Here is a 14567-nt window from a genome sequence, read left to right as displayed (position 1 = left end):
AAGTCCTACTTACTGTTTCTATATTTTGTTCTGGGCCAAAGCGTCATTTCACCCCTTCTTCTGTTGGTTCTGTCACCCCAATATTTGTTCTGAAGTGTTTTTATTTTTCTGAAGTCATTTGGAGAATGTTTGGTTGGCTTCCAGTGTTTCTTACTCTGCTATATTGGCCTGATCTTTCCTATATTTCCTAACTCAGTCACCATAGTCCATTGGCTCTGCAGTCCCTACCACCTCCTGCCACCACCAATACCTCTAAGGAATTTTTTTCATACTAGCAAAGATCTGGAAGTTAAATGAGTACTTGTTAAGTGGTGAGCTGTTGAAAAAATCATGCAGTAGCATTTATTGTACCATCAGAAATGATGAACATAAAAAATTAAGAGATACTTGTATGAACTGATGCAAATCAAAGTAAACACATTCAAAGAAAAAATGTATAATGATGAAGCCAAATTCATGTATTTTTTCAAAACTCTGCTTATTTATACAAGAAAAGGTAGTAATAATAAGAGGGTAGGAAATGATACCAGTCTAAGAAAGGCATCAAGAAAATATGTATATTTAAATGGCTAAGGATGGACAAGGATATATAAAATTAGTGGTAACAAATGAAATCATAAATGTAAAATTCTTTTCAAACATTGGAATGCTCTACAAATGATAAATATTACTTTACTTACAACTATTATTGTTACTTCAATTACTACCATTTCCTCTCTTCAGTAGTATCAGAATGTATCCATACATATTCATATTGTATGATTCTTGTCTGGACTTTCCCACAAACCCTTGATAATTTTATACTGAATTTGCTTATGGCCTTTCTATTTGTGCTTTCACAATTCATGTGTGGCTTTGTGCCATAAAATCTGTTCATCTCTCATCCTTTCAATGCATCGCTAGTCTTCCTCTTTTTTCATCAATACTAATATCAGTAATAATCAGAAGGTCAATAGCTTTTGCTATTTTTTTCATTGCATACCACCATTACTAATATGCTATGGTCTATTTGCTTATGCATACCATGTGCCTTTCCTTTGCCTTGGAAATTCTTGCAGGTCCAGAAATACTTCATATATATTTAAGCACATTGATTTAAATTTAATTTGATCCTTTCATTAAAAAGAGACTGAAAAGGGAAACTTTTAATTGTATTTAGGAACAGTATCCATACTCACCTATGGGAAAAACTGCATCTTTATATTGATAATTTTGTGTTTCTCTGTATAGAGTTTATTTAATAATACACTACACTGCTGAACAATTTCCACTTAGAGTCTTCTTGGTTCACAAGGATGGGAAGAAGCTGATGACTATTATTAGCATGAGGAAACTTTGATCAAGTCATGAGTATATGGAATATGATATCTTCCTCTTACATCCTAATGCTACAAACCAAGTACACTTTAATGGAGTTATAGTCACTCTAAATGTTCACTTCTTCCTGAGCAGTGGGCAATCCATTAATATCCAAGAGATAAAGCTCTCCTGGCAATGTAGCCTCACATTTTGCATTAATCAACCAACATGTGAATTTAAAAGAGAGTTAATTCAAGACGCAATTGTTAATAGAAAATGAAGGTGCTGTCCCTGGTCCTGATTCTCTCAAAAGCCCTATCAGAGCCTTTGGTGGTACTTTAATATTGATGTGTTATGTATCCTCTTTCTTGTAGACATCGATGAATGTGCCTTAAGGACTCACAGCTGTTGGAATGATTCTGCCTGCATTAACCTGGCTGGTGGTTTTGACTGCCTTTGTCCTTTGGGACCATCCTGCTCTGGGGACTGTCCCCATGAAGGTGGCCTGAAGAGAAATGGACAAGTGTGGACACTGAAAGAAGACCGGTGTTCAGTGTGCTCCTGCAAGGTGAGTATAGACATAGTTCAGCTAAATATAATCATTATGGTTTGTTTTTTATTAAAATTGCTAAATGCCCCATGTTCTTGACTCAGTGGCTTTCCCATAATTCTCTAAAAAGCTTGTATCATTTTAGACTGCACTGAAGTTAATGATAGTGCTCAGCTACAGAAAAATCTGTTTTGAATCTATTCATCTCTTAGTGAAAGCTGAAGTGTTTTCTTGGAAAGGGAATGATAAGCTCTGGGTGGAGAAAGCAAATGTTCTTACTGTTGAGTAACTTTAGGATTAGTTAAGGGTGTTTAGATGAAAATAATAATGCGATTTCATTCCACACTTCCACAGTCTGACTAAAATGACTTTTTGCTTTAAAAATTTTACTTTAAAAAACTAATTTACTTAGTAAGAAATATTCTGAAATCTAAAGCTCAGAGTTGTTGTATTTAGAAACATATGGTCTTCCATTTTATAAGAGTGATTAATATTATTTTTTTAGGTAGCTGGGTAACTGATGTCTTATTTATTATTCTCAGTACATGGCTATTTCTTATTCTAAATTCTTTGAATTGAGTTTAATGCTTATGAAAATAAATAGTGTCATCATCTGGTTTTGCTTTATGTTTTGGAAAATGGGCCTATTAAAGTGTTTTATTTCTCAGCATTGCTTTATTTTTTTGTTCATTTTCCCTATTTATTTCCATTTGCTTTTATGTTACTACAGCTCTGGATTCATATTTAAATATGTGCTGGGTCCATCTGCTTTATGGACATAAGAGCATTTAACATGGGGGGAAAAGACACTTGCTTCAAAAAAGTGTTTCAGGTCTTCCTTCTAGAATGCAGACTTCTGCTCTCCTCATAGATAAAGGGGGTCAAAAGAGACAGATGTCATTAAGCTTTCCCTCTCATCTTCATTCAAGCCATATTTAGTACTCACCAGAGAGAGAGAGAGAGTCTCTCCTGTTTTTAAATTTTTCAGACTATCATAGATTTAACATTATTTCAGGGAGAATCTGGAAATATTTAACCAGCAGAAGACTCTTGAAGAGTGATGTCAGCTATCTTCCTGTTTAGCTATGCAGAGCAGAACACAGAAGAATTAAAGTAGAAAAAGACAACACTTTGGGCTTAATTTCAGGATAAATGTTAACAATTATAATCCAAAAGTCAAATAGATTTCATCTGGGGTAGTGGATATCCCCCAAAATCAGAGGTTTTCAACCAAAAACTAAATTATTAATTGTCAGATTCATTAAAGCATAGGATGAAATGGATAATCTGCTAAGTGCATTCTGACCCTGAAATTCTGTATTTAAGCATATGTATTTTCATAGTATGAAGGAGCAATTTTTCAATATTCAATCCTAGTCTCATGTGCTATAACTTAAATTCCTTCTTTCTTGTTATCATTAAAGATGACATAGATAGACCAGTTATGAAGTGCTCAATCTATGTCAGAAACAGTACTATGTGTTGTGAATGCAAAAAAAGAAGAAAACAAGATGCTGCCTACTTTCAAAGAACTTATATATTAATAGAAGAAAAGAAAACAGAAAGAGTAACTCAAACATGTAGAGGATAATGGAGACCTACGCTGATGGAAAGGTAGAACAGAAACTGGGTGAGGAATAAAATGAAGTGTGTGTTTGGGACACCTCAAGATATAAAGATTATGAGGAGAATCACACCACTGATCAAGAAGATGGGAAGAAAATCATAGTCTTCTAAAGAATAACTGGCTATGTTTTTTTAAGTCAATCAATCTTAGAAGAGGACCACTTGAACCATATCTAGTCTAGAAATAGGCATTATGGAAACCTAGCTAAAAAGGACACAAGATAATAACCTTACTTTCAAGGGGAAGAGGATTGAGAATTTTTTAAAGTATTTTTTACAGGAAAAAGTACCAAATGATATAGCACCAAATATCAATAAAAGAAGAATTCAAAGAAAATGTCCAGCCATTTCCAAGCCATAGGCAATGCTAGCCATCCTTTCAGTCCCCTAGAAAGTCAGCCTCTTGCCCCATGGACTCTGGACCATGATAAGGACTTTTACTTGGTCTTCCCCAGAATAACTCAAACTATTTCCCAACTCACTTCTTTTTCCATCTCGTCTTTTTATTCTTCATGTCTCTATTGGAAGTTCCTTGAGGGTACACACTATTTTTCTTGTTTCTATTTATATCCCAAGTCTGTATGACAGTATGCAGGAAGTGTTTAAAAACATAACTTTTTTTTTACTTATCAATTTAAGAAGTTATAAGTGAAGAGCATCAGAGTATAATGCAAAGAGCCCTGGCTATCATGTCAAATAGCCTTAATTCAAATTCCAGCTATGCTACTATCTGTGAGACAGTGGGTAAATTATTTTATTCCTCTAGATCAAGGTCTCTTAACCTGAAACCCATGGCCTCAAAAACACTCACTTTTTTGTTTGTTTTCTTAATCCTTTCCTTCTGTCCTTGTTACATCTCTAGAACAGAAGTGCAAGAGCTAGGCAACTGGCATTCAGTGATTTGTCCAGAGACACTTAGCAAGGAAGTGTCTGAGGCCAAGTTTGAATCCTTTCACCTAGCTGCCCTACAAACCTGGTTTTTTTTAATTACATCTTTATTTTCAAAATTATTACTTTCTTTTAATACCATATATTTTATTTTACATATTTTAAAATATTCTAAAAGGAATCTATAAGCTTCAGCAGCTAGGCCAAGGGATTGGGGAGTGTTGTCACATGAAAAAATGAAAGAAAGCTTGATCTAGATCTAGTATCTTAATATGTAAATTAAAGGGACTAGAACAGAATATTGATATATTCCCTTTCAAATATTTGATTCTCTGATCTAATCAAGATAGAATCAAATAAAGTAGCACTTGAATTATCCTCAAAGCAAATGGAAGGATTAGATCACAAAAAAGCAAGAAAAATATGCTAAGTCTTTTATAATCAATCTCCCAAAAGACCCTGGTTAATAGCTCTTTAAAAATATTTACTGCTAGAACATAGATGGGCAAAATGTCAGAAAATGATTATTTAAAAAATTATAACAACATGTAATCTGGAAAAATATGATAAAAATATTAGCTGCTGAACCCAGAGACCCTTCTCAAGTTATCCAAATCTTTCTAAGTTACGGAGACCAGAAATTAAGAGTTTGCTCTACTAAAGAAGTAAATGGCACTAAATAACATTTTCCTTTATTTTATTATTCTTTGAGCCAATGAAAAGGCCAGGGAACTTCTCAATCATTAAAAATTCCCAGAGCTTTATTAATTGACTACATTAATTACCCAAGTAGCCTGAGTTGATTTACTCAGCTATCATTTGTAGAGTGTCCCCAAAGTCTTAAGAGAATTATTTTAAGGATGCCTGAGGAGATAAGTATTTCTTGAAATATTATTTTGTTAAGATGACAACCTCCTCATTAATATGAGAGATGAGTAGACTTTTAATAAATCAGTCCATCATATAAATGCTTCTTATTACACAGTTTTTAATCTAGCTTTTAAAATGACTTAATTTAGACACAGAAGGAAGCCTTGGGTCCAATTCTTTAGGTCATCCTCCCAGGATAGAAATACATCCTTTGATTTCCCCATTTTCACTTTCATAACATCCATTTGTAAATCATATTTTCAATTATGGATAAAAATTTTGAAATTGAGACATGATAGGAGGGGTGATGAATAGAAATATTTTCTCTGGAATAATGAGGCTAGGATGGTAATATTCAAAGTTAGGGGAAATAACTTGGCAATGCCATAGGTATATCAGTTATCACAGTGTTAATGTCTAATATCAATATAAACAAAATGAAAGATACTTTTCATTTACAGAAAAGATACTTCATGGCTTGTTTTTCCTACTGTGTTTGGCACTGTTGTCATGACTCAGTTGGAAGAAGGGAATAAGGACAGTAGTACAACCAGAGGTTGACTGGCACTTTAGTTATAAAGTTAGATTATATATAGGCAACATATGTTTGTTCATTAAGGTTGGCTTAGATTGCCTTTAGGACATAAAAGAATGAGGATAAGAAAACATTTATTAAACACTTGCTATTCAGCAGGTACTATGAAATCCTAGAGATACAAATACAAAAAATCTCTGTCCCTAAATAAGTTTACACACAATGGACAAAATAAGTAATTATAGGAGAGTGGTAGCCCATTGAGAAAGTAGCTGCTCCAACAGATTTATTGACATGCCCCTTCCAGGAGTATTGAACTGATTAATGTACACACTGCAAAAGGAAATTGCAGGAAATTGTAATAAATGTGGTGGTAAGGTTGATGGTAAGGCAGCCAGGGTAGGCTTTTCAATAGGACGAGAATCATGTTTGTTTTCTAGGAATGGCAAAATATAATTGGTTAGGTGAATGTACACTCACTCACCAATCAATCCAGATAGTTGATCGCTAGGGCAACAGTACTAAAGCTAAGTTAATTAAGTTCCTTAGGAACTGGAGAATTTGATTCTAGAAGTTAAAAGTCTTAAGGAAACACAGGAATTTTTAGGCTAGACTGGACCCAGCGACCATGGAGATTAGCATTCTGGGAATAACAGAAACTGAGAAAGTACCAGTTTTCCTCCCTGACACCAATTTCAAAAGTTTGATATAGTCTTTCTTATCAAGAAATCACCTGTGGCTGGCTGATTCATATATTTATCCAAAATTTTTAAAAAATCATTTTTATTGCTTATTAGTACATGAGAAACAGCATGGTGTGGTGGGCTAGAATTCTAGCCATAAAGTCAGGTAGCCTGAAGTTCAAGTCCTGCATCTGACCCAGTAGGTATGTGACCAATGTTTTGGTCTTTTGTTACTGTCCCAGACAACTCTATAATCTCTAAATTTCAGTCAAGTTGATGATTTGCATTAGCTGAGGGAATTACCAAACTGGGTTACACAAATGAAATTACTAGATAAGCAAAAACAGAATCTTGTGGAAAAGTTCATCAATACAATACTGTGACATTCACTTTATGAGATAAAGGAATTCAATAGAGTAGGGTTGAGGAACACTCAGTCCTTGACTGAAGGCAAGAAGGGTCTTTTACAGAACTTTAGAACTGCAAGTATATGAGAAACCTTTTTTCTTCCCCCTGCTTTAACTTGTGCTGCGACCCTGTTCTCCATGACAGAAACTCTGATTTCTCATCTCTACTTTAATCTTTCTTTTTCTTCTTTCTAGGCTTCTCCAAGTTTCAGTACCAATCTATACCTTTACTCAGGAGTTCCATGTCAGATAGAAGTTGTAAATGATAATTTGACATAGGCAATTAAAATATTCTTCTAGCTTGATAAATGATTCAACAGACCTGCCTGAATTTAGATGCAAGGAAGAAAGAAAATGGGTCTTGAGCAACCAATTCCTATTTTTTATGGTTTATCTTATTTTCCCAATATACCATAAACCATCTCCATTCAAGTTACTTGCGGTGATTAAAAACTTTTAAACTCTTCAGTATAAAATATGATGTTAAGCAGTCTGGAGTATATATTGTCTTGGTGATTCAGTAATAAAAAGGGTAATTTATAAGCAAAACCTCTAATTTTTAGTGGCATAATAAAATATATTTTTTCTGGGAAGTTCATGTCCTCACTTTTTAAAAATTCATAAGCAATTTGGATATTGAAAGTCTGATTAATAGTTTATAGTTGAACTTTCCACATGAAACTCTAAATAAACATTTAAGAGTTATAACAGAAGGCCAGCTCAGGTACATCCTTGGTATATGAAATAGAGATGATATGATTATATAGTTTTCACTGGCTCCAGAGAATAGGTCAAGATCTAGATCAGGGTCAAAAATAAATTAATGTGAGAGAGAAGAGAAGCAAGCATGAGTAAACTTTTGCAATTTTTAATGGTTTGCTAGATGACTAAGGCACTATAATTTTATTTTTTTTAGGCTCCTGCATGGTTCCCATTAATAAAAATTGTTTTCTTAACAGTTAATCTATAATTCAAAAGATATGGACAAAAATGTTACTTGAAATATGTAAGAAAAAGAGGGGGTGACTTTTTTATTTTCACATAATTGATGAAATGTGAAATAGCTTTATTTTGCACTAACCCTGGAGGCTAGCAGTTTGTTTATTTTAAATCTGGATGATGGGAAGATAGATACTACTTTGGAAGGGTCTATATTTTTGTAATGCAGTTAGCAACAATTCTCATAGGCCATCATCAAAGAACTTTAATACTAATAATTTATGTGGCTCCATGAGTTGAAGAAGTATGGTCCATTTCCTTATGGAGATGATTTATTCATCCATGAACATTTGAATAATTGCTTTCCTCTGATCCTATAGGTAGTTACACTTGATGCTTTAGTATACTCATTAATATCGGAACTTTCTCTACAAAGCACCTTGCAGAAACAGAAAGTATCTGTTCCTTCATAACTTGGATGATATTTCCCATGTAGTAGTGGTAGTCTCTCAGTGACAGAGAATGACAATTGTCTTTGTGCATTATCATCTATTGATGTACCCTCATGTGGCTTTGAGGCTGAGGCGCACAGTTTGTGGCACATGGGGCCTGGGACGCCAGTTGTTACGGGAGGTGTGTTGTGGCCGGGTGTCTGCGTTCATGCGCAACGGCAAGACATCGACGTCGTTCATCTTCAAAGGGGGTGGCGGCATGGATAATGTGGGCTTGCCAGCTGCTTCTGTCAGAGGCAGCGAGTTCTAGTTCCTTTGGTATAAGGCCAGCCCACTTCAAGTTTGACTTTAGCTGATCCTTGAATCTTTTCTTTGGTCGGCCTTGTTTCCTGAGTCCAGCTGACAGTTCACCATAGAATACCTGTCTTGGGATTCGCTGTGGGTCCATGTGGATGACGTGTCCAGACCATTGTAGCTGGGTTTTGAGGACCAGGACTTCGATGCTGGTGGAGTTGGCTCTGTCGAGGACTTCCTGGTTGGTGATTTGGTCCTGCCATCGGATCCTCATGATTGACTGGAGGGAGCGTTGGTGGGATTGCTCCAGCTGCTTCATGTGCTTCCAGTACAGTGTCCATGCCTCGCAACCGTACAGGAACGAGCTGAGGACCACTGCGTTGTACACTTTGAGCTTCGTAGCAGTGCTTACACCTCTGGGTTGGAGGACTTTGCAGCGCAGCCGCCTGGGTGCCTGGCTGGCCTTTTAGATCCTGGCATTAATCTCGTGGTCTAGGGACCCATCTCTGGTGATGGTGCTGCCCAGGTACTTGAAAGTGTTGACGTTAGAAAGCTGTGTGCCATCGATTGTAATGCACAGCTGGTTCGTTGGGCTCCCTGGTGCAGGCTGGAATAGCACCTCTGTTTTGCTGAGGCTGATAGTCAGGCCAAACAGTTTTGTTGCGGTGGAGAACCTGTCCACAATGGTTTGAAGGTGATTTTCTTGGTGGGCCATGAGAGCACAGTCATCTGCAAAGAGAGCTTCCAGGATGAGTCTCTCTGTTGTCTTTGTTTTTGCAGTCAGGCGGCGAAGGTCAAATAGTGAGCCATCCAGCAGGTATTTGATGTAGACGCCCAGGTCTAGATCCATCACAGCATGTCGTAATACTTGGGTGAAGGATAGGTTGAATAGTACCAGAGCAAGGACACAGCCTTGTTTCATGCCATTGGAGATGTTGAAGCGATCAGAAGTCTCTCCACCAGATAGGACTTCCCCTGTCATGTCAACATGAAAGAACTGGATCAGTTTGACGAATTTTGCTGGGCAACTGAGCTTGCTGAGGATCACCCACAATGCGTCCCTGTTCACTGTGTCAAACGCCTTTGTCAGGTCTATGAAGACAATGTAGAGACTCAAGTTCCGCTCAAGGCATTTTTCCTGCATTTGTCTCACCGTGAACACCATGTTGATGGTGCTGCGATCTGGTCGGAAGCCGCATTATGATTCAGGCAGGTTCTGCTCTGAAACAGATGACAGGAGTCTGTTGAGTATAACACGGGCGAGGATCTTTCCAGCAGTGGAGAGTAGTGAGAAGCCTCTGTAGTTGTCACAGGCTGCTCGTGAGCCTTTGTTCTTATATAGGGCTACGATGGAGGCATCTCTGAGTTCTGGGAGCACGTCTTCCTCTTCCCATATGCTGGTCAGCACTATGTGGAATGCCTGGAGCACCTGTCCATTTAAGGCCTTGTACACCTCGGTTGGGATCCTGTATTTACCGGGTGCCTTGCCTGCACTCATTTGTTTAATGGCTTTTTGAACTTCCTCTATTGAAGGAGGGGATGTCAAGTTGTTCAATGGTGTGGTTTTGGGGAATCTGGTCAAGGGCTCTTTGGTCGACTGAAGAGGGTCGGTTGAGAAGCTGACTGAAGTGTTCTTTCCACCTGTTGCTGATGCCTTTTTTATCTTTTATGAGAATGTCACCATCAGAGGATAGCAAGGGAGTGGTGGTGAGTTTTAATGGCCCATAGACAGTCTTGAGGGCACTGAAAAATTGTTTGTAATTTTTCATATCAGCAAAACCCTGGATTTCTTCTGCCTTTTTTTCCCCACCATCAGTCTTGCATCTTCCTAATCTCCCACTGCACCGTGGTTTGGAGAGACTTGAATCTGTCCTTTTTAGGAGCAGAGTTTGGGTTATTTTGCCACTCCATAAAGGCTTTGTTCTTTTTGCTCAATAGGCCTTCAATAGTGGTGTTGTTCTCGTCGAACCAGTCCTGGTGGTTGCGTTGTTTTGGGCCTAGGACTGCCTTTGATGTTTCCTTCACTGCATCTCTGAATTGGTTCCATTTCTCAGTTGAGCTTCCAGTGAGTGGTCCCTTGGCAGACAGCTTGTCATCCAGGCAGGACTGGAATGTTTGCAAATAAGATGGATCTAAGATGACTCACTTTGTAAAATGCGCAAACTGTCTGGGCACGGTTTTGGATGTCGAGGTGCAATGCGCATTTGAAGAGTCACTCTAACCAATCAGTGTTCTGTCCAGCATTCAGCTCCTCACATGGCTCTGGTGATCTGTACATCCTGGATGTCTCGCCGGCGTACAATGATGTAGTCACTGTTTTGATCGTGAGTGCATCCATGTTGCTTTATATTTGTTAGCCATTCTGAACACAGTATTCGTGATGGTGAGTTGGAACTCTGAGCATTGGCTGAGTAGCAGTAGGCCATTGTTGTTCATTTTGCCCACGCCGTGTTTGCCGAGCACTCCTGGTCCTGGCCAACACAAGCGTTGAAGTCTCCCAGTAGTATCAGCTTGTCATTTGTGGGCACTGAGTGCAGGACGGCACTCAGGTCAGAGTAGAACTGCTCGATGGTCTCCTCTGTGCTGGTCAGTGTTGGGGCATATGCGCTGATGACTGTGGCATACTGGTCTTTGCTGAGAGTCAAACGGATCTTCATGAGCCTCTCGCTGATGCTCACAGGCAAGTCTGGCAGCTGTTTGAGCAAACTGGTCTTGATAGCCAGGCCAACGCCGTGGATTCTGTCTTCATTTGAGGCTCTACCTTTCCAGAAGAAGGTGTATCCAGTGGTGGGTTCGCTGAGTGATCCCTCTTCTGGTAAACATGTTTCGCTTAAGGCTGTGATGCCGATGTTATATCGCGCCAGTTCTTTACCGATTAGAGCTGTTCTTCTCTCAGGTCTTGGGGTATTCTCTCTATCAAGTAATGTCCTGATGTTCCATGCTCCTAGTAGGAGTTTCTTTGTATTGTGTTTCTTTTGATTTCGACCACTTAAAGGGATGACCCTCTAGCTGTGGTGTGCTGACCAGGTATTAGTAGGGCAGGCAATGATTGGGACACCTTTTCTAGTCCCCTCCCTTGATTAGGGTGAGCAGTGCTGTCCTAGAGAGGGCTACTCAGTCGCCCAGGATGCTGCTGAACGTCCCTGCTGCCCTACAGGGCCGAGCGACCACTGGTCTGTGGGCCGCCTATGTACAGGATCGTGACTACAACTGTCAGTGGTCACCTCCACCTGTTGCGTCGCCACTCCCCCATCGCCGTAGGTCTTGAAGAAGGTGGACAAGGTTAGGATAGATGAGTGTGCACAAAGACACTTGTGCATGAATGAGATTTAAGTGGAAAAGTTGATGCACAGACACAGTCCCACTCTCTTGGCATTGGAAGCCTGGGTCCAGTGGCATGAAAAGTTGTTACACCTGGAGACTTCCTCAGCTGCATTGGATGGCTGTGTTGTCTTTTGTGCTCCAACTGCCCTAAGCACTCCACAGTGCTTTGCTGCATCGCCCTCTCAGCCGTTGAACCTTCTTATTGGTTTCTTCCACATGTTCTGCCGAAGCAGTCTTCACATGCTGGGTGAGCAAAGCCCTGGTTCCCCAGGGGTCAATGACCCGATGGCTACCCTCACAAGGTTTAGCCGGCCTGTCGAAGCTATTGACCGGGGTGTGGCCGCTGCCGCATGCTAGCAGCTACTAGGAGCCACAAGTGAGAGCTGGGTGTCAGGTGGGGGTCAGAGGCTGGAGAGCTGCCCTAGGAGGGCATGACAAGCCCTCCATACCAGAGATACTACCCCTCCCTGTGCACTCCATAAACTCCTATTTCCCATAACCTTGAGTAAATTCCCCATAGTGGTTCTAAAAAAGTTGTGAAAGTCTTCTTTTCCTCCTTATAATACTCATTTGTGTGGTACTGGCTAAGAGACAGAAAGGAGGATCAGTGGAATACACTGGGGGCAAGCGACCTCAGCAAGACAGAATACGATAAACACAAAGATCCCAGCTTTTGGGACAAAAATCCACTATTCAATAAAAACTGCTGGGAAAATTGGAAGACAGTGTGGGAGAGATTAGGAATTGATCAACACCTCACACCCTACACCAAGATAAATTCAAAATGGGTGAATGACTTAAACATAAAGAAGGAAACCATAAGTAAATTGGGTAAACACAGAATAGTATACATGTCAGACCTTTGGGAGGGGAAAGGCTTTAAAACCAAGCAAGACATAGAAAAAATCACAAAATGTAAAATAAATAATTTTGACTACATCAAATTAAAAAGCTTTTGTACAAACAAAACCAATGTAACTAAAATCAGAAGGGAAACAACAAATTGGGAAAAAAAATCTTCATAGAAACCTCTGACAAAGGTTTAATTACTCAAATTTATAAAGAGCTAAATCAATTGTACAAATAATCAAGCCATTCTCCAATTGATAAATGGGTAATGGACATGGATAGGTAATGTCCCTGAACAATCTAAAGGGATCTAGGAGAAAAACACTATCCATAAGCAGAGGACAAACTGTGGGAGTAGACATACCGAGGAAAAGCAACTGCCTGACGACAACGGTTGATGGGGCATGTCAGAGAAGAGACTCTAAACTAACACTCTAATGCAAATACTAACAACATGGCAATGGGTTCTCATCAAGAACACATGTGATACCCAATGGAATCACGCATCGGCTATGGGGGTGGGGAAGAAAATTATCTTTGTCCCTAATGAATAATGCTTGAAAACGATCAAATAAAATGTTATTAAAAAAAAAGTAAAAGAGGTTTGGCAAGAAAAAAAAATACTCATTTGTGGATACAGACTGATTCATACTGTCTTCCCTTACTCCTGTGACAAACTATTTACTTTTTCTAGTCATACTAGGCAAAGAATTTAACCACAGACAAATTTCTGAGACTATAAATTAAAGAATAAGTTCTTTTTTTTTACATTATTTATTTGGTCATTTCCAAACATTATTCACTGGAAACAAAGTTCATTTTGTTCCCCCCCCCATCCCACCACCTTTCCCTCTCCCATAGCTGACACACAATTCCACTGGTTATCACATCTGTTCCTGTTTCTAACCCATTTCCATGTTGTTGGTATTTGCATATTAGAATGTCATTTAGAATCTCTCCTCAGTCCTATTACCTCCATCCCTATAGTCAGGCAGTTGCTTTTCCTCGTTGTTTTTACTCCCACAGTTTATCCTCTGCTTGTGGATAGTGTTTTTTAGATCCCTTCAGATTGTTCAGGGACATTGCATTGACACTAATGGAGAAGTCCATTACCTTCGATTGTACCACAGTGTATCAGTCTCTGTGTATAACGATTTTCTGGTTCTGTTCCTTTTGGTCTGCATCACTTCTTGGAGATTGTTCCAGTCTCCATGAAATTCCTATACTTTATTATTCCTTTTAGCACAATAGTATTCCATCACCAACATATACCACAATTTGTTCAGCCATTCCCCAATTGATGGGCATCACCGCATTTTCCAATTTTTGGCCACCACAAAGAGTGCAGCTATGAATATTTTTGTACAAGTCTTTTTCCTTATTATCTCTTTGGGGTACAAACCCAACAGTGCTATAGCTGGATCAAAGGGCAGACAGTCTTTTATCACCCTTTGGGCATAGTTCCAAATTGCCCTCCAGAATGGTTGGATCGATTCACAACTCCACCAGCAATGAATTAGTGTCCCTACTTTGCCACATCCCCTCCAGCATTCATTACTTTCCATAGCTGTCATGTTAGCCAATCTGCTAGGTGTGAGGTGATACCTCAGAGTTGTTTTGATTTGCATCTCTCTGATTATAAGAGATTTAGAACACCTTTTCATGTGCTTATTAATAGTTTTGATTTCTTTGGCTAAGAATTACCTGTTCATGTCCCTTGCCCATTTATCAATTGGAGAATGGCTTGATTTTTTGTACAATTGATTTAGTTCTTTGTACATTTGAGTAATTAAACCTTTGTCAGAGGTTTTTATGAAGATTGCTTCCCAATTCGTTGCTTCCCTTCTGATT

At 38.9% G+C, this 14567-nt stretch overlaps 1 protein-coding gene across 3 annotated transcripts in view; it reads left to right on the top strand.

The window, feature by feature from the left end:
• NELL1 (neural EGFL like 1) overlaps positions 1 to 14567 on the top strand; it is a 947998-nt gene that overhangs the window by 921064 nt on the left and 12367 nt on the right. For all 3 annotated transcript variants that reach the window (XM_007497168.2, XM_056802023.1, XM_056802024.1), the window contains one exon: positions 1674 to 1867. In XM_007497168.2, coding sequence (XP_007497230.1) covers positions 1674 to 1867 — 194 coding nt within the window. The remainder of the gene's footprint in view (positions 1 to 1673; positions 1868 to 14567) is intronic.

This window comes from Monodelphis domestica, chromosome 6 (genome assembly GCF_027887165.1).
Source record: "Monodelphis domestica isolate mMonDom1 chromosome 6, mMonDom1.pri, whole genome shotgun sequence".
Classification (NCBI taxonomy): Eukaryota; Metazoa; Chordata; class Mammalia; order Didelphimorphia; family Didelphidae; genus Monodelphis; species Monodelphis domestica.
This window is presented reverse-complemented; position numbering and strand designations above follow the sequence as displayed.